Source organism: Scyliorhinus torazame, chromosome 9 (assembly GCF_047496885.1).
Source record: "Scyliorhinus torazame isolate Kashiwa2021f chromosome 9, sScyTor2.1, whole genome shotgun sequence".
In the NCBI taxonomy this organism is placed as follows: Eukaryota; Metazoa; Chordata; class Chondrichthyes; order Carcharhiniformes; family Scyliorhinidae; genus Scyliorhinus; species Scyliorhinus torazame.
The window spans coordinates 90,890,802-90,913,775 of NC_092715.1; the positions used below are offsets into that span (position 1 = coordinate 90,890,802).

The 22,974-nt window shown below is 49.7% G+C and overlaps 1 protein-coding gene across 2 annotated transcripts in view; it reads right to left on the bottom strand.

Moving 5' to 3' along the window:
- cetn3 (centrin 3) overlaps nt 1–22,974 on the bottom strand; it is a 55,793-nt gene that overhangs the window by 16,265 nt on the left and 16,554 nt on the right. For both annotated transcript variants that reach the window (XM_072516249.1, XM_072516250.1), the window contains exons 3-4: nt 21,050–21,164; nt 15,598–15,789 (exon numbers count right to left, since the gene is read on the bottom strand). In XM_072516249.1, the coding sequence (XP_072372350.1) occupies nt 15,598–15,789; nt 21,050–21,164 (307 nt within the window). The remainder of the gene's footprint in view (nt 1–15,597; nt 15,790–21,049; nt 21,165–22,974) is intronic.

Sequence of the window (22,974 nt, forward strand, 5' to 3'; positions counted from 1 at the left end):
TCCCCCATATCCCCCCCTCTCCCCCATATCCCCCCCTCTCCCCCATATCCCCCCCTCTCCCCCATATCCCCCCCTCCCCCATATTCCCCCCCCCTCCCCTCCCCCATATTCCCCCCCCTCCCCCATATTCCCCCCCCTCCCCCATATTCCCCCCCTCCCCCATATTCCCCCCCCTCCCCTCCCCCATATTCCCCCCCCCTCCCCCATATTCCCCCCCTCCCCCATATTCCCCCCCCTCCCCCATATTCCCCCCCCATATTCCCCCCCCCTCCCCTCCCCCATATTCCCCCCCCCTCCCCTCCCCCATATTCCCCCCCCCTCCCCTCCCCTCCCCCATATTCCCCCCCCTCCCCTCCCCCATATTCCCCCCCCCCCTCCCCCATATTCCCCCCCTCCCCTCCCCTCCCCCATATCCCCCCCCTCCCCCATATCCCCCCCTCCCCCATATTCCCCCCCCTCCCCCATATTCCCCCCCCTCCCCATATTCCCCCCCCTCCCCCATATTCCCCCCTCCCCCATATTCCCCCCTCCCCCATATTCCCCCCTAACCCCCCTCCCCCCTCTCCCCATATCCCCCCCTCCCCCATATCCCCCCCTCCCCCATATCCCCCCTAACCCCCCTCTCCCCCATATCCACCCCTCCCCCATATCCCCCCCTCCCCCGTATCACCTGATCACTTTCTGATGTCTAACCATGCATGCTTCATTGCATATCCACCCAGTGATGAGGGGGGCAGCCACAGGCCCCCGTCACATCCGAGCCAGGACACCACTATCCGGGACACCCCTACCCGGGACACCCCTACCCGGGACAGCACTACCCGGGACAGCACTACCCGGTCATCGCAGGACCAAACGTCCAGGCACCCATCCCCGCAGATGCACACCGCCCGCAGGATGCCCCTCGGAGACCACAGGAGACGGAGAGACCCGCACCCTCCAGCATGCGACGCCCGCAGGATGCCCCTCGGAGACCACGGGAGACGGAGAGACCCGGACCCTCCAGCATGCGACGCCCGCAGGATGCCCCTCGCACACCACGGGAGACGGAGAGACCCGGACCCTCCAGCATGCGACGCCCGCAGGATGCCCCTCGCACACCACGGGAGACGGAGAGACCTGGAGCAACAGGGAGACGACACCCCCGTCACGTGCGGGAGCGACCACCCAGTGATGAGGGGGGCAGCCACAGGCCCCCGTCACATCCGAGCCAGGACACCACTATCCGGGACACCCCTACCCGGGACACCCCTACCCGGGACAGCACTACCCGGGAAGACAAAATACCGGACAGTGACTCAGAGTGGATGGGTGGAGACGAACTCCCACCCCAAAGTGCCATGGAGTCCGAGTGGGACGAAGAGCACGACACAACGCCACTGCTGTCACCAACACCCTCCACCATCGCAGAAACACTCACCACGGTTGGGCACTTTGGTGATGAGGCATCTGGTACACTCACTGGTGCGCACAACACAGCCATCCCGGTACAGCAGGTGGAGGTAGGAGCAGCAGAGGGACCGGGCGGTCGGAGGGCAGCCCAGGCCAAGCGAACATCTGCTGCCCAGATGGATCCCGGGTTCCTGCAGTTACCACACCCACACATAGATCCGATGCAACCACCGACACGGAGACGAGCGAATAGGGTGACGGGTGGCTTGCGGCGGCTGCGGTCGCAGGTGGAGGAGTCCACCCGCGTCCAGGAGCTGGGAGTGGTCCCGGTCATGCGTGCCACCCAGGCTGACACCGCACGGGTGGCGTCCGCGGTGGAGGCAATGGGTGCGATGGTGTCAGACATGGGGAACGGTTTGCAAGGCCTGGGGCCTTCCGTGCAGGCGGCGTCTGTGGCCCAGGAAATGGCTGCCCTCTCACAGGAAGCCATGAGCCAGTGCCAGATGGCAGAGGCGCTCAACGCCATAGCCCAGTCTCAGCAGGCCATAGCCCAGTCTCAGCAGGCCATGGCCCAGTCTCAGCAGGCCATGGCCCAGTCTCAGCAGGCCATGGCCCAGTCTCAGCAGGCCATGGCCCAGTCTCAGCAGGCCATGGCCCAGTCTCAGCAGGCCATGGCCCAGTCTCAGCAGGCCATGGCCCAGTCTCAGCAGGCCATGGCCCAGTCTCAGCAGGCCATCGCTGAGGGCATCGGCGCCAGTGGCCATGTGCGAGCCGGCGTCGCACTGTCACAGACAGGGTTTGACAACCCCCTGGGCTCCATGGCTGCAAACCTGCAGACCCCTGTCGATACCAGCACGGGCCTCCAGGACTGGCAGCGCCAGATGTCGGGGGCGCGTCGGATGGCCAGTCCGTTCACATCCCCCACCCATGTAGTATATCACTGTCTTCAGGTGATGTCCCGGAGGACTGGAGAATAGCCAATGTTGTTCCTCTGTTTAAGAAGGGTAGCAAAGATAATCCCGGGAACTACAGGCCGGTGAGCCTTACTTCAGTGGTAGGGAAATTACTGGAGAGAATTCTTCGAGACAGGATCTACTCCCATTTGGAAGCAAATGGACGTATTAGTGAGAGGCAGCACGGTTTTGTGAAGGGGAGGTCGTGTCTCACTAACTTGATAGAGTTTTTCGAGGAGGTCACTAAGATGATTGATGCAGGTAGGGCAGTAGATGTTGTCTATATGGACTTCAGTAAGGCCTTTGACAAGGTCCCTCATGGTAGACTAGTACAAAAGGTGAAGTCACACGGGATCAGGGGTGAACTGGCAAGGTGGATACAGAACTGGCTAGGCCATAGAAGGCAGAGGGTAGCAATGGAGGGATGCTTTTCTAATTGGAGGGCTGTGACCAGTGGTGTTCCACAGGGATCAGTGCTGGGACCTTTGCTCTTTGTAGTATATATAAATGATTTGGAGGAAAATGTAACTGGTCTGATTAGTAAGTTTGCAGACGACACAAAGGTTGGTGGAATTGCGGATAGCGATGAGGATTGTCTGAGGATACAGCAGGATTTAGATTGTCTGGAGACTTGGGCGGAGAGATGGCAGATGGAGTTTAACCTGGACAAATGTGAGGTAATGCATTTTGGAAGGGCTAATGCAGGTAGGGAATATACAGTGAATGGTAGAACCCTCAAGAGTATTGAAAGTCAAAGAGATCTAGGAGTACAGGTCCACAGATCACTGAAAGGGGCTACACAGGTGGAGAAGGTAGTCAAGAAGGCATACGGCATGCTTGCCTTCATTGGCCGGGGCATTGAGTATAAGAATTGGCAAGTCATGTTGCAGCTGTATAGAACCTTAGTTGGGCCACACTTGGAGTATAGTGTTCAATTCTGGTCGCCACACTACCAGAAGGATGTGGAGGCTTTAGAGAGGGTGCAGAAGAGATTTACCAGAATGTTGCCTGGTATGGAGGGCATAAGCTATGAGGAGCGATTGAATAAACTCGGTTTGTTCTCACTGGAACGAAGGAGGTTGAGGGGCGACCTGATAGAGGTATACAAAATTATGAGGGGCATAGACAGAGTGGATAGTCAGAGGCTTTTCCCCAGGGTAGAGGGGTCAATTACTAGGGGGCATAGGTTTAAGGTGAGAGGGGCAAAGTTTAGAGTAGATGTACGAGGCAAGTTTTTTACGCAGAGGGTAGTGGGTGCCTGGAACTCACTACCGGAGGAGGTAGTGGAGGCAGGGACGATAGGGACATTTAAGGGGCATCTTGACAAATATATGAATAGGATGGGAATAGAAGGATACGGACCCAGGAAGTGTAGAAGATTGTAGTTTAGTCGGGCAGTATGGTCGGCACGGGCTTGGAGGGCCGAAGGGCCTGTTCCTGTGCTGTACATTTCTTTGTTCTTTGTTCTTTGAATAGGTCCCCTTCCTATTAGTGAATACGGCCCTGTTATCTGCAGGTGGCCGCACGGCGACGTGCATCCCATCGATTGCGCCCTGGACCATGGGGAACCCGGCAACGGCAGAGAAGCCCACGGCCTGGGCATCTTGGCTGGCCCGGTCCACGGGGAAGCGGATGTGGCGGTGCGCCATGGCATGAAGGGCATCTGTCACTGCCCGGATGCACCGATGTCTGCGATATGCCGGACAGGTCCTCACTCGGTGCCTGGAATGACCCCGTTGCATAAAAGTTCAGGGCCACCGTAACCTTGACGGACACGGGGAGAGTGTGTCCCCCGCCAGTGCCACGCGGTGACAGGTGTGCCAGCAGGTGGCAGATGTGTGCCACGGTTTCCCGGCTCATCCGGAGTCTCCTCCTGCATTCCCGGTCCGTGAGGTCCTGGTATGACTGCCGGGGCCGGTACACACTGGGCGCCCTCGGGTGCCTCCGCTGCCGTGGGGCCGCGACGTCCTCCTCCCCCTCCTCGTCCTGTCGGTCAGGTGTCCCTCCAGCCTGGGCGGCTGCCGCCTGCCCCTCTGCGGCAGCCTGCGCCGCCTCTCTGGCACGCTCCTCCTCCTCCAGGGCAACATAGACATGAGCGGCTGCCACCACGGCGGCCAACATCGCTGGATGGTCTGAAAACATGACGGCCTGGTGGGGGGGGGGAACGACGACATGTCATCATTGCCCATATCCCCTCCTCCCCCCAGCCAGGTGGCATGGACCGCATGGGTCCAACTGTTGGAGGCTGGCACCTGGCCAGGTGGACCAACTCATTTGCCCTCCCATCACCCTCCTCGGCACGGACCCCCTCCCCACCCCAACCTCCACCCCAGCACGGACCCCCCCCCAACCCTCAACCCTCAACCTCCACCCCCTCCCCACCCCAACCTCCACCCCAGCACGGACCCCCCCCCCAACCCCCAACCTCCACCCCAGCATGGACCCCCCCCCCAACCCCCAACCTCCACCCCAGCATGGACCCCCCCCAACCCCCAACCCGGCACGGACCCCCCCCCAACCCCAACCCCAACCCGGCACGGACCCCCCCCCAACCCCAACCTCCACCCCGGCACGGACCCCCTCCACAACATCCACCCCAGCACGGACCCCCCCCAACCCCCAACCTCCACCCCAGCACGGACCCCCCCCAACCCCCAACCTCCACCCCGGCACGGACCCCCTCCCGGCACTCCCCCGGAGCCCAGCCTACTCTAACCACCCCCCCCCCCCCCGCCGCACACACACACACACACAAGCCGAGACACACCTCTCCTCACGCAATCAGTCTGCGGCCACGCCATTTCCTGCCCAGAGCCAACCCCCCAGGCCGTCACTCACCTCCTCGCTGGTCGGCGTGAGCCTGGAGCACCGGGTCACGCCGATGAAAAGGAGGTTTGATTCACGTCGACGTGAACGGTCATCACGTCGACGGGACTTCGGCCTATCCGGGAGGGAGAACATCGGCAGGCCGAAAATCGGCTGCCTTGCGCAGACCCGTGACATTCTCCGCGGCAGCGGCGCCATTAACGCCCCGCTGACTTTTCTCCCTTCGGAGACTTCGGCGGGGGCGGGGGCGGGATTCACGGCGGCCAACGGCCATTCTCCGACCCGGCGGGGGGTCGGAGAATGACGCCCCAGGTCTGTGAGGTGCGCAGGAGGGCCCGCAAACCATATCGACATGGTTTGGGCATGCCCGAAGCTTAGGGGATACTGGCAGGTATTTGTGGATGTCACGTCTACGGTGCTAAAAACGAGGGTGGCGCCGAGTCCAGAGGTGTCGATGTTTGGAGTGTCGGAAGATCCGGGAGTCTAGGGGGCGAGAGAGGCTGACATTTTTGCCTTTGCTTCCTCGTTAGCCCGGAGACGGATATTCCTAGCGTGGAGGGACTCTAAGCCCCAAAGTCGGAGACCTGGGTTAGCGACATGGCTGGTTTCCTTAGACTTGAGAAAATTAAGTTTGCCCTGAGAGGAATAATGTTAGGGTTCGTTCGGAGGTGGTAGCTGTTTATCAAAACTAAACTGTCAGCAGATTCAATAAGGGGGGGGCGGTAAGGGGGGAGTTAGGCTATTTTGTGTTCAGAGTAGGCGGGAACAGTGGAAGATGGAGGGATGTGTTACGCACTGAACTATTTTACATTTGTATCGTTTATTATTATAAAACCATAAATGCCTTAATTACATTCTTTTAGAACAAAAAAGGCAAACCAAATTATGCAAAATGCAGATATCTAGGGCGGGATTCACCGTTGGCTGACGCCGAAATTGTGAAAAGCGATGGGCGCAGAATAGGTTCCGACACTAAAATCGCGATGTGCGCTGATTTGATGGCAAATCCCAATTCTCCGACACCTCAACATCAGCATCAATGCGGTCCGGGACGCACGTACAGTAAACACTATTTGCACATTAAGGGGCCCAACCTTCACGATGGGCCGAGTTCCCAAAGGCACAGTTCACTTGTGCTTTTAAAAATAGTGAAACCTGCATCGTGGCTACTGAGCGAGAGGGGAAGTACGGAAAGTGCCCAACTTCGCCATAGTTTGGCGACCGTTGTCCCGCTGCCCAGAGAGTTTGTCTGGGCGTGGGGTGGATGGGCACGGAACACAATTGCCATAGCCGGCAAGGCAGTAATGCAGCTGCACACGCCGCTAACAGCCCACTGTGAATTTAGAGTCAGGGGTCATATAGGTGTCTCCCCAGGTGCCCTCTGGCACCAGCCGACCCATCAAATGTATGGGCGTGCTCCAGCATAACCAGTGCCATCTTGTTGGCTGTGATGAGTGTGTGCAGGGATTGTAATGTTTACACGCGGCTGCAGATTGACACTTAGGAGGCTGACAATCAAGGACCCGGCGAATCCCGCACTGTTTTTCATTGGAATCGGTTGTGTTCCACGTAGCACACCTGCTAGCCCCTCCAGCAGTTGCTGAAGTCCAGGTTCGGTGCCAGTTTTACTGTCATGAAAGTCCACGAATCCTGCGTCAGTGCCAACACATTCTTAGAAACTGAGAATCCCGGCCCTAATTTTTTTATTTGCTCAGCTGGTTAGGTGGCATACAGTGATCATGGGGGACTTCAATTTTCACATCGGCTGGGCAAACAATCTACAGTAATAGCTGAGAAATAAAATCCATTAAATACATTCAAGACAGTTTTCTAGATCAGCCAGCCAGCAAATCTACAGCAGCATTGATCAATGGGATTCTGATGCTCACCAAACATGTGACAATCAACACCTGATAAAAAGGTACCATATACAATATTAATAAATCAAAAGCACCATCTTTTTGAAAAAGGTCAGCAATCAAGACCATTGCACACTCACTACCAGAGCCAGGAAGGCAGCGTCAAAATGCTTTTGAAAATCTAGCTCGTGTATTTTGTTAACTGAATTGTTTGGTTTGTGATCGTGTAAACTGTCTCATTTTATCAGAATTGATACATTTGGATACATGGGGAAAGGAAAAGAATCAACAAATCTCCAAGTAGGGCCCAGACTTGGCCTTGCTTACATTTTGTCATCTATTTCCTTTTACGCCATAGTGTCCCATTTCTTTCACTCATTGCAGATCTATTAAAAAGGAGGTGAAGGCACTTAGATGTTGCTACTCTGCCCCAACTTGTCAAAATTGGACTTTTAACTCTCATTGCTGTGCAGGGCTGCCTGCCACTCAACAATTTTGCAAGAACCACTAACTGAAAGTTGTCATAGTCCCAGGACCATAGGCTCTCTCCCGCTCGAGAGCACCAAATGGTGTGATTTAACCCGAGGGCCACCACACCTCAGGCAAGGCACAAGGTTGAGAAGACAGGGCCTTCATGGATAACCTCAAGCGGCACAGGAATTGAACCCGCAGTATTGGGTTCCACTTCTGAAACCAGCAGTCCAGCCAAATGGGCTAACTGACCCTGACTGCCAACTAATAGCTAAACAAAATCAAGTTCTTCAGTTAACATCCCTAGTCATTAGATTTCCCTAGAGTAGAGAGGCCAATCAGATTGCTTTCACAACACTTCACAGAACAGTGCTTTCACAACACTTCACAGAACAGTACATACATCTAAATTTATCATTTAGGAGGTGTTCAGAGAGAACAGAGAAGGTAACAAACGGTGTACTATTTTTCTTGCGTTGTTGCACAATTGGTTCTTCAGCTTCCAGGTCATCAGAAAGACAACAATGTAACTGTATTTTGATGAACAGTCACAGTTTGACAGATGTGTGACTTCTGTCTTACAATAATGTGGTAATTAGGCGCAGGCCACAAATCATGGTTTAGCGAGTGACACCCAAAATACACTTATCCACCACTGCATCTTTAAACACAATTCCATATTGTGCGGCTCTACAAATGAACACCCAAGTCACTACATTAGTTGCCAGTTCAACACATGTGGGGAGTGCATTAGACACTTATCTAGGGAACAGTTTATTTTAGATCTAGAATGCATGGCCTGATAGGGTGGTGGCGACCGTTGGTGGAGACCGTTTCAATCAACATACAAATTTGGAACAGGAATATGCCACTCCAGCCAGCTCACCCATTCAGTAAGATCGCAGCCAGCTAGCAACCACAAATCTTTGTGCTACATAAAACTTCAAATAGTGAAGAGTCGAGTCTCTCTTTCTCCTGGGGCATTATCTGGTGCTCACCACTCACTGCGGTACATCAGGTGCAGGTAGGAACCCCAGAGGGGTCGGACGGTCGGAGGGCAGCCTAACCCCAGGGACTGGCTGCCATCCAGACAGGTCTTGCGCTTCTGGAAAGAGCAGCCCGATCAATGTTGGAGATGCAGGCGCTGAGCTGGGGACTACAGGAGAGGGTGTCAGCAACCATCCAGCGTCTGCAGGTCCAATTGGTGGAGTCCATCTGCTTGCAGGGACAGAGGCGGTGCCGAGAATGAGTGCTACCCAGGCCAACACCACACGGGTGGCATCCACAGTGGAGGCCTTCGATGCGAAAGTATCGGCCATGGGTCAAGATGGGCCCGGAGCACTCTGTGCAAGTGGTGGTCGAGGCACAGGATAAGGTAACCACGTCACAGGCAGCCACGTTCCAGGCAACAGGGAGATGGCCCTGTCCATGTGCTCCAAGGCCGTGAGCATGGATAACCTGGTTGTGACAAGTGTGGGCGTCCAGGACTGGCAATAAGATCACGGCCATCTAGCAACCACAACCACCTGTCTTTGTGCTACATAAAACTTCAAACAGTGAAGAGTCGAGTCCCCCACCCTGATTCCAATTGGCAGTGCGTGGTGAGCACCAGATAGTGCCTCAGGAGCAGCTCCCCAGGAGCCTCTTCTTCAACCTTCAACATGCCCAGCCGAAGTGAGTGTCTCTGGCTGGTGGAGAGTGTTGGTGATAGTGGGGGATCCGTCGGACCTCGCTCCAGCCACACCCCCATCCCGGGGGCCACTGGGCACCCCGAGGGAGGGGTTGGTGATGCGGTCCGTGCCAGTGACTCCCAGGGGAGTGTTCATAAACTGCAGCACCTCTGAATCCCTCTCCACCTGTCCCTGGAGCATCCGATGGGCAGCGGGCACCCTGACGACTGCCAGGCCCAGTCACTCCAGAGGGCGACCGCCAAAGGGGAACCAGGTCGCATGGCGAGATACGCAGCAGGCCGCCTCCACTTCTGATGTACTGACTGGGGGACCCACTAGAAGGAGCGTTAGGGCACACAACCTCAAGAATGTTAGACACGAGTTAAGTTGGCATGGGTGAAGCACATAAGTTAGCAATGGGGGCTAGGGCACAATACTACATGTCGCAATAAACACCAGTTCACCGACATTCCGAATTGCTTCTGTCCTCTGTCTGAAGATTGTGAGCGATGGGCGCAGAGGGTGTGCCAGGTGGAAGGGTTAGGAGGCTGGTGACGTAGGGCATGGATGCTGGAAGTCGGAGACCATCCCGGGTTTCGCCCTCGGATGCAGCAGGCTACATGGCTAGATATGTGGGCCACCATGAGGTAGGCGAGGTATGCCACCATCACCACATACCACCCCCATACCCAGCCTGGCGTTCATCCTCTTCCTCCAGCATGTCGCCACTCTGCAGCTGATTACTACGAACTGGGAGACCCTGGGTATCGGGTACAGATGTGCATGACGTGCAGCAGGGGGTCACACCAATTGCATGTTCGACGAGTGGAACCATTTTCGTTTTGTGACGGTCACCTCCTCATATGGCGGTGCTTGTAGGAGGACATGCATCCCGTCAATCACCCCCTGGATCTGGGGCATGCCTGTGATTTTGGCGAAGCCCGCTGCCCAGTCAGTCAATCTTGTAGGGTTGCTCCATTTCCAGGTGGATATATTGCACCAACCAGGCATATAGAGTCTCCGTAACAGCACGGATGCACCTGTGCATGGAGGTCTGGGAGATCCCGGACAAGTCCCCACTCGGCGCCTGGAAGGGCCTCGTGCATAAAGGTTCAGGGCAACCGTCACCTTGATGGCCACCAGAAGTGGTGTCCTCCCCCATACCTCTGTGGCTCTACATGTGCCAGGACCAGGCACAGATGTTTCAGTCTCCCTGCTCAGCCACAGCAGCACGCTCAATCCATGAGGTGCTGCCGATATACGCGTGGCCTTACGCAATACCTCCGTCCCACTTTCTCAGCATGTTGGGTAGCTGGCTCTCCATCATCACCATCAGGAGAATAGAGACACAGAGATCTGGGTGTGCAGGTCCACAGATTCTTAAAGTGACAGCACAGCTGGAAATGGTGATAAAGAAAGCATATGGCATGCTTGCCTTCATAGGACAAGGTATCGAGTATAAAAACTCAAATTGTTACAATTATACAGAACGTTGGTTAGGCCACATTTGGAGTACGGTGTCCAATTCTGGTCACCGCATTGCCAGAAGGACATGGAGGCTTTGGAGAGAGCACAGAAAAGGTTTACCAGGATGTTGCCTGGTATGGAGGGTATTAGCTATGAGGAGAGATTGAATAAACTGGGATTGTTCTCCCTAGAGAGAGACGGAGACTGAAGGAGCGACCTGATAGAAGTTTATAAAATCATTAGGGGTATAGATAGGGTGAACAGTTGGAGGCTTTTCCCCAGGGCGGAGGCTTTTTCCCAGGGCAGAAATGACAATTACAAGAGGGCACAAGTTCAAGGTGAGGGGGGAAAAGGTTCAGTGGAGAGGTGCGGGGGAAGTTTTATTTTAAAAAAGGAGGGTGGTGGTGGCCTGGAGTGCACTGCCAAGTGAGGTGGTTGAAGCAGATACGTTATTGACCTTTAAGACTTATCTGGATGGGCATGAACAGATGGGGTATAAGGATACAGGTGGTTGGTCTAGGTAGGATACATGATCTGCGCAGGCTTGGTGGGCCGAAAGGCCTGTTCTTGTGCTGTATTGTTCTTTGCTTTTTTTGTTATCACCAGCTGGCCCCTGCTCCTCTGGGGCAGGCTATGGTTCTGCAGGGCCATCCGTGAACAGTTACTGCTCATGCAGCCTCAGTGCATCCGCTAGGGCGGTGGTGGCTAGGCAGATGCCAGCCACACCAGATTTGATGCCAAAATTATTGTCTGCAAGGAGTAACAGGCAGATATGTTAGCATAAAATCAAATTATTGCGGATACTGAAACCAAAGAGAAAATGCTGGAAAATATCAGATCTGACAGCATCTGTAGGGAGAGAAAAGAGCTAAGTTTTGAATCCAGATGTCAAAGCATGTCCTTCGACATGTTAGCATGGTGAGTACTCCCATGCCCAGCCAGGTCCAACGGGCTAAATGGTGGCCAAGGCCAGCACTACAGCCCTTACCCCGTATTTTCTGTTGGTCTCTCTTGCACGCCCCCCCCCCCCTCTGTTCCCCCTGACACTTTTACCCTCCGCACCGCACCCCTGGCTCCCGTGCCTGGTTTGGGGGAGCCAGTGACCCCGCCACACCTCCCTGATGGCAAGGTACCAGTGGCTGGTGCTACCCATGCCAGCAGTACACTTTGCAGCCCCTGTCCTGCGTCCTCCTGTGGAGTCTACTGTGGGGTGGGGGTCCTCCTTTGGTGGACTGTGATACCCTGCCAGCAGGACAGTCAGGTTGTCGGTGGGGAGGCGCAATGTGCCACTCCCTGCACCATGCTTGGTGGCATGTGATGGAACTGCAGATGCAGTGTACTGTGCCACACATCGGTTGCGACTATTAGTCTGGGGGCAGGATGGCTGGAGGCAGAAGCTCAGTGGGCAGGCAGGGCTTGGTGAAAGCAGGCAGTCCTGCGGGGTGGGCTAGCTAAGGGAGTCACTGACGGTTCATCTCCCTGCCAAGAGGTAGTGTGCCAGGGTGGGTGCTGACAGCCATGGTACAAGTGTCCGCCGGTTGGGCTGTGCTTCCCGTCTCCTCTGCTGCCCCTGCAGTGAGGCAACGCCTCAGATGGGTGCACTGGAGTGTGCCAGCACCTTTTTTAAAATTGGTTTACGGATATGGTCGTCGCTGGTTAAGCCAGCATTTAATGCCCATCCCCAGTTGCTCTTCAGAAGGTGGTGGTGGGTTGCCTTCTTGAACCGCTGCAGTCCTTAATGTGTAGGTACACCCACTGTGCTGTTGGGGAGGGAGTTCCAGGGTGTTGCCCCAGCGACAGCGAAGGAACGGCAATACATTTACAGTCAGGGTGGAGTGACTTGGAGAGGAACCTCCAGGTGGCGGGATTCCCAGGTATCTGCTGCTCTTGTCCTTCTAGATGGTAGTGGTCATGGGTTTGGAAGGTGCTGTCTGAGGAACCTTGGGAAATTACTACAGTGCACCTTGTAGATGGTACACATGGCTGCCACTGTTCGTCAGTGGTGGAGGGTTTGAATGTTTGTGGAAGGAGCAATCAATTGGGCTGCTTTGTCCTGGATGGTGTCGAGCTTCTTGTGTAGTTGGAGCTGCACTCATCCAGGAAAGTGGAGAGTATTTCATTTCACTCCTGACTTGTGCCTTGTAGATGGTGGCCACGTTTTTCTTCTTGGAGGGGAGTTACTAGTCGTAGGGTTCCTAGCCTTTAACCTGCCCTGGTAGCCATTAATATGGCTAATCCATTCTGATTAATGGTAACCCCAGGATGTTGATCGTGGGGGATTCAGTGACGGTAATGGCATTGAAGGTCATGGGGTGATGGTTAGATCCTCTCTTGTAGGAGATGGTCATTGCCTGACACGTGTGACACGAATGTAACTTGCCACGTCAGCCCAAATCTGGATATTTGACCAGGTCTTGCTGTATTTGGACGCTGACAGCTTCATTATTTGGTGAGCCATGGGCTGCGCTGGGCCACGCCTATCCTGATTTGGCAGGGGTTTATGTGCTCCTAGAAGGTTGGCACCCATACGGCTGGTGGTGCTCTGCACATCCACTGGACACTATGGCAGTCAGTCAGTGGAGTGCGTAGCCAGATGGCTGCCCCCCCACCCCCCGGCCCGGCCTGGGCGTTCACCCCCAGGCCAGCCGCACAACTGGCAGTCCACATTGCGCCTTTGACTTGCCTCCTCTCACCGGCCACAGTGCCCATTTCCCAATTTTTAATTCCACAAGTGAACCGCGGCGTCATCATTTCGATCTGGCAGAGGCCTGAGAACATCGGGTCGGGCACGTTAATAGTATGCTATGGTTGTTGCAGCCCTTGCCGGCATGGACCCCATTCACGCCGCTATCGAGGTGCCGGAACATGGCGTTACGTTGGGCGCTCAGCGCCGACCTCTGTCCGATTGCGACGGAGAATCCCACCCCTTAATTCAGGCCTCAATCCTTCTACCAACTAATTTTTTTCCCCCCAACCATTCTGTCCAGATTGTTGCTGATTTTGCATATCTCTTTCAACCCCTCTTCTAAAAGGGAACTGTCCCATCCTCTCCAATCTATCTGGGTAACTTAAGTTCTTCATCCATGGAACTATTGGAATGTTTTTTGCACACCCCAATTCCTTCACATCTTGTGTGGCACCCAGAACTGGACACAATACTCCAGTTGAGGGAAATTTAGCAGAACCTATAGTACTCTATGTTCGTGATGATAATTGAACGTGCAACATTAACAATTCCTCAGACAGCTACCAGTGTGCAACAAAATATTAACAACATTCATGCTTGGGCCTAGATGCAATGAAGTCATGCTACATACAGGGCAGCACAGTGGCACAGTGGTTAGCATTGCTGTCTCACGGCGCCGACATCCCAGGTTAGATCCCGGCCCACACCCCTAAGATGTGCAGGTTAGGTGGATTTGCCACGCTAAGTTGCCCCTTAATTGGAAAAAATGAATTGGGCACTTTTTCTTTTAAAAAGTCATGCTACACAAGTGCCAGGCAATGATCATCTCCATTACCATCAACATTCTGAGGGTTGTCATTGAGTAGAAACTGACCAAGGTCAGCTGGGTAAATATTGTGGCTACAAGACGCAGAATTCGCAATCTCTGGCCTGCTTAACTCACCACCCGATTCCCCAAATCCTGCCCACCACCACCATCTACACGTCACCACTTGCCTGGGGGAGTACAGTTACGAAAAAAGTAGCTCATCATCATTCAGGACAAAGCAGCCGGCTCAACTGGAACCTGATCCAACACCTTAAATATTCGTTCCCTCTACCACCAATGCATAGTAGCAGCACCGTGTACCAACTGCATTGAAGAAACTCACCAAGGCTTCTTTGACAGTATCCTTGAAGGATAAAGGCAGCAGGCATATGGGAACATCACAATCTACAAGTTCTATTCCAAGCCAGACTTGGGTGTCACTGGATCAAAATGCTGAAACTAGTTTCTGACAGCACTGTAGGTGTAACTACACCAGATGGATTGCAGCATTCAAGAAGGTAGCTCACCACCATCTCCAAGGAGCATCAAATACTGACCTTGGCAACAATGCCCACAATTCCGAAAGCAAAATATATTAGCCTAGAATTTCAATTATATAGGTTTGGCATCACCAAGGCACTAAAGTCTTGCACACTGCTTTGGACTCCTTACAAAAGGAATGCTATACATCACTTTGGAAAGAGTTAGTGAATATAGGTTCACTGGACTTATTCCTAGCATGAAGGAATTGTACATATTAGGCCTGGATTCCCTAGAATTTAAAGAATGAGAGGGGACTCAGGTGAAACAAAATTCTGAAGGGGCTTCGACCGACTGGGAACTCCAGGTGTGAGAAATGTTATCACTCATAGAATGGGACAAAGTGATGCAGGTGTAAAAATCTTTTTAAACAACTTGCTGTGCTTTAAAAAAATAAATGACCTAGAACTCACTGCCTATGGAGGTTGGGGGAAGCAGAGATGACCAAAGATTTCAAAAGAAAACTGGATTGGTACTGGCCAGGAAATGTGTCTGAAGCATGTACTTCATGGGCAAAATGCCCTCTTTCTGTCCTGTAATAACGCTTAGATGGTTGAGAATCATTGACATTCTCTATTGCAGCTGGCACGCTCTCTCCCCGCAGCCTCAGCCCCAAAGAGCAAAAAGGATACAAGTTAAAAAAAATAAACCATGCGAAAAAAATAAAACAATGTTAAATTGAGAGAATTATAGGGAGTACGTACGGAGTTCATTCCAGTCTGAGTTGGATAGATCTTTGGATACTAAGGGAATATGTTGGGAAAGTGGATTGGAGATAGGTCAGTCACGATCTTATTAAATTGAAGGGTAGGTTCAAACACCCAGATTGCTTACTCCTTCCCCTATTTCTTAGGTTACATTGTTTGAATAGAGAAAACAATATTTATCACATCGCTATATAGTAACTTTTTAAAAATTCACTTACTTTCTCCATCTCCATCCTTATCAAATTCATCAATCATTGCACGTAGCTCTTCATCAGTCATGTTTTCACCCAGTTCTCTTGCAACACGACGTAAATTTCGAAGATTGATTTTACCAGAGTCATCATCATCGAACAGTTTAAATGCTTTCATGATCTCTTCCTGTGGATCTCTATCCAAAATCCAATCGGTCACTAATTAGAAAAAACACATAATAGAAATGGCATATCTTTTACAAAATTAAATCCAAGATCAATAATGAGCTTTAAAAAAAAGGGTGGGGGTGTGGCTCGAGATTGACAATTTTAGGCCTGGGCTTGCAAGGTTTAAAGGTTCATCAACATTGTCAATGAAACTTATGGTTAGCTAGGAGAAAATACCATCATATTATGGTACAAACCCAAGGAAATGTACATCAGTTGATGTTGAATGATTCTACTTTAAAGGTACACAGAATAGATATATCCAGCAGAGGAGAAGGCCATTTGGTCTATCTTGTCCGCGCTAACTGACAAGGAACCGACAAGGAACCATCCAGTTTACTCCCACATTTCATTTCTTGATCCATAGCCTCGTGGCTTACAGTACTTCCAAGTGCATGCCCAAATATCATTACATGTTAGGAGGGTTTCTGCCTCTACCAGTCTTTCAGGCAGTGAGTTCCTGAACCCCGCCAATCAAGGAGTCAAAAAAGCTTCCCCCCAGAATTCCCTCTAAATTTACAATTTACTACTTCAAATCTATGCTTCCTGGTTATGGTCCCCTCAACAAAGGAAACCAGGGCTCTTATCCACTATATCTAGAATCTCCCCTCAGCCTTCTCGGTTCCAAAAAGAAAATAACTCTAGCCTAGCCAATCAGTCCTCTAGAACTAACATTCTGCAGTCCAGGCAAATCTTTAATCTTCTCCATAACCACACTATTATGATCACATCTCTCCTATAATGCAGTGGCCAGAACTGTACCTAGTACTCTAGCTGTGAGTCGTGACTGAGCCTTTGTTTATTTAACTCCAACATAACCTTGCGGTTCTTATATTCTGTGCCTCGGCTAATAAAGTGCTGCATGAAATGAATGAAAAATGAAATGAAAATCGCTTATTGTCACAAGTAGGCTTCAAGTGAAGTTAGTGTGAAAAGCCCCTAGTCGCCACATTCCGACGCCTGTTCGGGGAGGCGGTTATGGGAATTGAACCGTGCTGCTGACCTGCCTTGGTCTGCTTTCAAAGCCAGCGATTTAGCCCCGTGCTAAACAGCCCCTAGCATCAGAATGAAAGACGAGCTATACCTTTTACAATATACAGGCAACTGATGTATTTTTGCAATAATTCCTACAGACAGTGCTACATTGAAATAACCATATGTACACAAGAATTAGGAGCAGGAGTAGGTCATTTTGTTCCTTGAGCCTGCTCTGCAATTTAGTTAGATCATAGCAGATTTGATTGTAGTTCAACTCCACATTCTGACCTACTCCTGGGAATCTTGGACTCCTTTTTAGTAAAAATAAAACAGTAAATGACCTGCCTCTTCCGCTTTCTGGGGATGAAAGTTCTAAAGACCCACAGAAAAATAATTCTCCCGAGTGTTAAATGGAAGACCACTTATTTTTAAACCTTGTCCCCTTAGGTTCCAATTTCTTCCACAAGGCAGCCAAGCTACCTCGGGATCATGTATGTTTTAATAAGATCACTCCTCATTCTTCTAAACCTCAATGGATGGAGACCCAACCTTTCCTCACAAATAATCCATTCATCCCAGGAATGAGGTTAGTAATTCTCTGAACTGCTTCTAACATTTATATAGCTTCTTAAAAAAAGACTAAAACTGTACACAGTACAGTTGCAGACTCACCAACACCCTGTACAACTGCAGCAAAAATAAATATAAAAATAAAAATCCCTATTTGTATATTCAATTCCCGGTCAATAAACAACATTGCATTCACGTTACTAATCACTTGCATACTAAACTTTGTGATTCATGTACCAGGACACTCAGATCCCCTTACATCAGTTCTGTAAACTCTCCCATTGAAGTAATATACAACTTTTCTACTCTTCCCTTAAAAGTGGACAGGTTTGCATCTTCCCAAATTATACTCCATATGCTATTTTTGCCCCAGTCACCTAACCTATCTATTTCACTTTGCAGGTTCATGTCCTCTGCAAAACTGACTTTCCTACCCATCTTGGTGCCTCAGCAAATTAGCAATCATACATTTGGTCTCTTCAACCAAGTTTCAATACCAATTGTAAATAGTTTGAGGTCTCAGCATTGATCACTGTTGTCACTCCCACTTGTCAAATTTTGCCAACCCGACAATGATCCATTCATGCCTCCTCTCTTTCCCATTAGCTAATCAATTCCCTATCCTTACTAATAGGTTATCCTCTACACCATGAGCTTATTTTGCATAGTAACTTTTGATGTGGCACCTTGTCCGAGCATATTAACAGGTTCCTCTTTATCCACATTATTCAAAGAACTCTTAATAAATTAGAGAAACAAGATTTCCCTTTCACAAAATCATGTTGACTCTGCCTGATTAACAAGAGGTTTTCTTAGTGCCCTGCTATAAACTCCTTAATATATTCCAGCACTTCCCCATGACACATGTTAAACTAAGTGGCCTGTAGTTTCCAGCTTTTTGTCTCCCTCCCTTTTTGAATAAAGGAGTTACATAGTTATTTCTTTCAAGACCCTAGGTTGAGGTCCAGCCCATCAGAAGATGGGAAGGTCAGCTTTTAATCAAGATATTTTTCTCGTTACCCTTTTGCCGATGATTGCAATTGAATACCCTGTGCCACAGAGATTGATCACAATCCAAAGAACTTCTCAATGGATGCACGTAATGTTAGACAACGCGAACAGTCAAACCTGGATAGTAAATGTGAACAACAGACAAATCTGGATTATTCTCGTGTATTTTTAAGTTGTTGAATGTTTCTCATAAATCACCCATTCTCTTGAACACTCGTAGATGGAGAAGATAATTTCATGATAACCTTGAGCGATGTAACTGCCCCAGCAGCCTCGGACACACCAATTCCTACCATCACAGCTTCCGAAGTTAGATCGGCCTTTTTGAAAGTGAACCCTCGGAAAGGAAAGGGGCCTCCTGGTCGTGCACCCAATTGGCAGGTGTGTTCACGGTCATCTTCAACCTCTCCCTACTCCGTTCCGTGGTTCCCGCCATCATACCTGTGCCAAATATCCAAGCAACGTACCTCAACGACTGTCGTCCGATGGCCTTGTCATCTATCATTATGGAATGCTTCAAGAGTTTGGTCATGAAACCCATCAACTTCCACGTTGCCTTGGTCCACTGCCACAACAGGTCCACAACCATCTCCCTGGACCTTCACTCATCCCTGGAGCATCTCGACAACTAGGACTCCCACGTCAGACTTCTGTTGATTGACTACAGCTCCGTCTTCAACACCATAATCCCAGCCAAGCTCATATCAAACTCTAGAACCTAGGACTTGGCTCCTCCCTCTGCAACTGGATCCTCGACTTCCTGACCCATAGACCACAATCAGTAAGGATAAACAACAACACCTCCTCCATGATAGCGGGGCCCCCTACTATACTCCCTATACACACACACGACTTGTGGGAAAATGTGGCTCCAACTCCATCTACAAGTTTGCTGATAACACGACCGTAGGGTTGGATCTTAACAGTGACGAGTCAGAGTCAGGACGGAGATAGAGAACCTAGTGGCTTACTGTATCAACAATCTCTCCCTCAACTTCAGCAAAAGTAAGGAGCTGGTCATTGACTTCAGGAAGCAAAGTACTGTATACATCCCTGTCTGCATCAATGGTGCCGAGATGGAGACGGTTGACAGCTTCAAATTCCTAGGTGTGCACATCAACAATCTGTCCTAGTCCACCAACATCAACATTACAACCAAGAAAGCACAACAGCGCCTATATTTCCTCAGGAATCGAAGGAAACTCGGCATGTCCACATTGACTCTTACCAATTTTTACAGATGCACCATAGGAAGCATTCTATCTGGCAACATTACAGCCTGGTATGGCAACTGCTCGGTGCAAAACCGCAAGAAACTAGAGAGTCGTGAACACAGCCCAGTCCATCACGCGAAAGCGCCTCCCATCCATTGACTCGGTCTACACCTCCCGCTGCATCTGAAAAGTGGGCAGGATAATCAAAGACTCCTCCCAACCGGGTTATTGTCTATTCCAAACTCTTCCATTGGGTAGGAGATTGAGAACACTCACTAAGATTCAAAAACAGCTTCTTTTATACTGTTACCAGACTCCTGAATGACCCTCATATGGACTGAACTGATCTCTTCACACATTTTCTCTATTGAGCAGTACTACACTCCGCATGTTTCATCTGCTGCCTGTGTCCATGTATTTACATTCATGTAACTATGCATGTCCTACATTTTTCTTGTATGGACTGATTGTATGGACTGCATGCAGAACAATACTTTTCACTGTACCTCAGTACATGTGACAATAAATCAAATCAGAAAATACTTTGATCTTTACCATGATAGCAAACAAGATAACCCAAATCAACTTCACATGTTGAACATAAGAGGTACATTAAGTGGGAGATATTTTATGTTCCTCCATGTCTCCCCCTCCATTTTCCAAGAGGAGCTGGATTTCCTTTCTGTAGATACTTATCAAAGATCAGGAATTTGTCACGCTGAAACTATAGTGCAACATTATTGGGCACTTTCAGTAATGTGCCAACATGGCCCACTTCTACTCAGGTCTTCAAAATAACACTCAAATTAAATTTTTTGCATTTCTACTGATTGGTGGTTCAAGACTAGATCTTGCATCAGCCTAGAAGTGAAACACCCATGATTCTTGAGAAGCACTATATTTTGTTCAAGGCAGGTTGTTGATATTGCATTGTGTAGCTGTTCCATACTCTGCTTCGGAACACAATACACAGTGCTGTCCAGAACAGCTTCATGAGCCTACTCCCCATCCCTCTTCAGCCAGAGGCTTAACCTTAAAATCCACTATACCAGGGTAGCTGGTGCATTTAAGGGGAAAATTAGATATAAAGATATCACAGAGACAGGAATAAGGGTTGAAGTAGTGGGAGGAAGGTCACGTGCAGCATTAAAAAACTGGCATGGATCAGTTGATCCAAGTGGCCTATTTCTGTCCTGTAAATGATAAAATGGAAAACACGATTCCACATCTCAAGAATAAGAAGATAGAATTCATATGTTGTCACATTATGGTACCATTTAGGTGACAGATTTAGCTCAAATTATAAATTAGTTAAAACTAATTTGCTTTTCCATGTGCCAAATGCTTCCTCAGCCTCTCCCATACCAGATTTGATTAGTGCCTGGTGTTTGCATTCACACTCTAGATCATGATTAAAAACAGATATTTTTTAAAAATTTAAGCAAAAGAAAAATATCAATATTTGTGAACGCAATTACCAACTTCATTGAAATCCTCAAAAGAAATTTTGCCTGTGCAATTCCGATCATAATCTTTCAGTATCTTCAACACGTCAGCCTTCTTTACATCAAATCCCAGCGCTCTCATTGCAACCTAACATGGCAGTAAAAAAATATATTAAAAAGGATGATTCTAAATTAGTGGCAATGTACTGTCAAAATGAAAATATCATTGATTTTGATCTTTAATTTCCTATTATTAATTGAAAAGTTTTGGGGTTGGTTTAGCTCACTGGGCTAAATCGCTGGCTTTGGAAGCAGACCAAGGCAGGCCAGCAGCATGGTTCAATTCCCGCACCAGCCTCCCCGAACAGGCGCCGGAATGTGGCGACTAGGGGCTTTTCACAGCAACTTCATTGACGCCTCCTCGTGACAATAAGCGATTTTCATTTCATTTCAAAAAACATATGAAACAGATGCACACTTCCCTATGAGCAAATTAAAAGAACGATCCCAGACACTCCCAACCCAAATGAGCAACCACAAGCTTCAAATAGATTTAGCTAAATACAGCAATTTGAAATGTGACATATATTCTGCATTACTGGGTGCTCGGATTTCCTCCCAGTCAAAAGATGTGCTTTTTTCCCCAGTTAGCGGGGTCAATTACTAGGGGGCATAGGTTTAAGGTGCGAGGGACAAGGTTTAGAGGAGATGTACGAGGCAAGTTTTTTAAATTTTTACACAGAGGGTAGTGGATGCCTGGAACTCGCTGCCGGAGGTGGTGGAGAAAGCAGGGATGATAGTGACATCTAAGGGGCATCTTGACAAATACATGAATAGGATGGGAATAGAGGGATATGGACTCAGGAAGTGTAGAAGATTTAGTTTAGACATGCAGCATGGTCGGCACAGGCTTGGAGGGCCGAAGGGCTTGTTCCGGTGCTGTACTTTTCTTTGTTCTTTGTACCAGGGCCAAAAATTGGAGATTTTGTTCAACATGATAAGATAACTGCAACGTCCACAACGCAAGTACTTTCATTGGTCATTTACATTGATCAAAGTTCATTTTTTTAGCAACCTCTATTCGATCAACATACTGGGAGGATCTGATAACAGAGAAATTGGAAATAGATTCAAAAGTAATCACTAAAAAGGCAGAGTCTGTTTAAGTATTGGCTCAACACATGAACATTAGCACACAAGTGGAGTTAGCCAAGATTCAGTCGCAAATGAAACAAATGGAATTGGAAAGAGAAATACTAACCGTGAATTAAAATTAAAAAGAATGAGAGAACAGGAAAACGGTGTTTCAAAGGGGAAAAAAATCTTGAATTCCAGAGAGAGAGAAGGAAGCAAGGAAATTTGATCTAGTTTCCTCCCACAAGTCCAACTGTGTGCCAGTTAAGTGGGGTTACAGGGTTAGGGCAGTATGCAAGTCTAGGTAGGGTGCCCTTTTGAGGGTAGGTGTGACTCGATGGATTGAATCGAATGGCCTCCTTTCTGCACTGTAGGGATTCTATGGATTGATTAACTGAATAGGGAGTAGCAAGAAAACTTCACTATGATTCTGATTTAATTCCTGATTTTGATTTAGCATGACATATTTGCTTAGTGGCCAAATTCAATAAGGAAGGAGTTAAATGTATTTTGTGCAATTGGAGAAATTTGCCACAAAATTACATGAGGGCAGGAAAACTGGACAGTTTTAATGCAGAGCATGTGGAAAGCGTTCAAAGTATACACCTCTCTTCTCAAATGTGAAAACTACTGACTATGATAGTGAATAATGTTGCTTTAAAGTCTAGGAGTTAGCTTAGGAAGCGCACAGGAAATGTTTAGAAATCGAAGAAAAGAATCAGACTTCCCTTTCGGAATAAGATCCTACCTAGAAGACCAAAATTTCTAAGAGAAGGGCAGCTGCAATAGTTGCTGACGACTAAAAATTGTTTCAAGCATGCAAG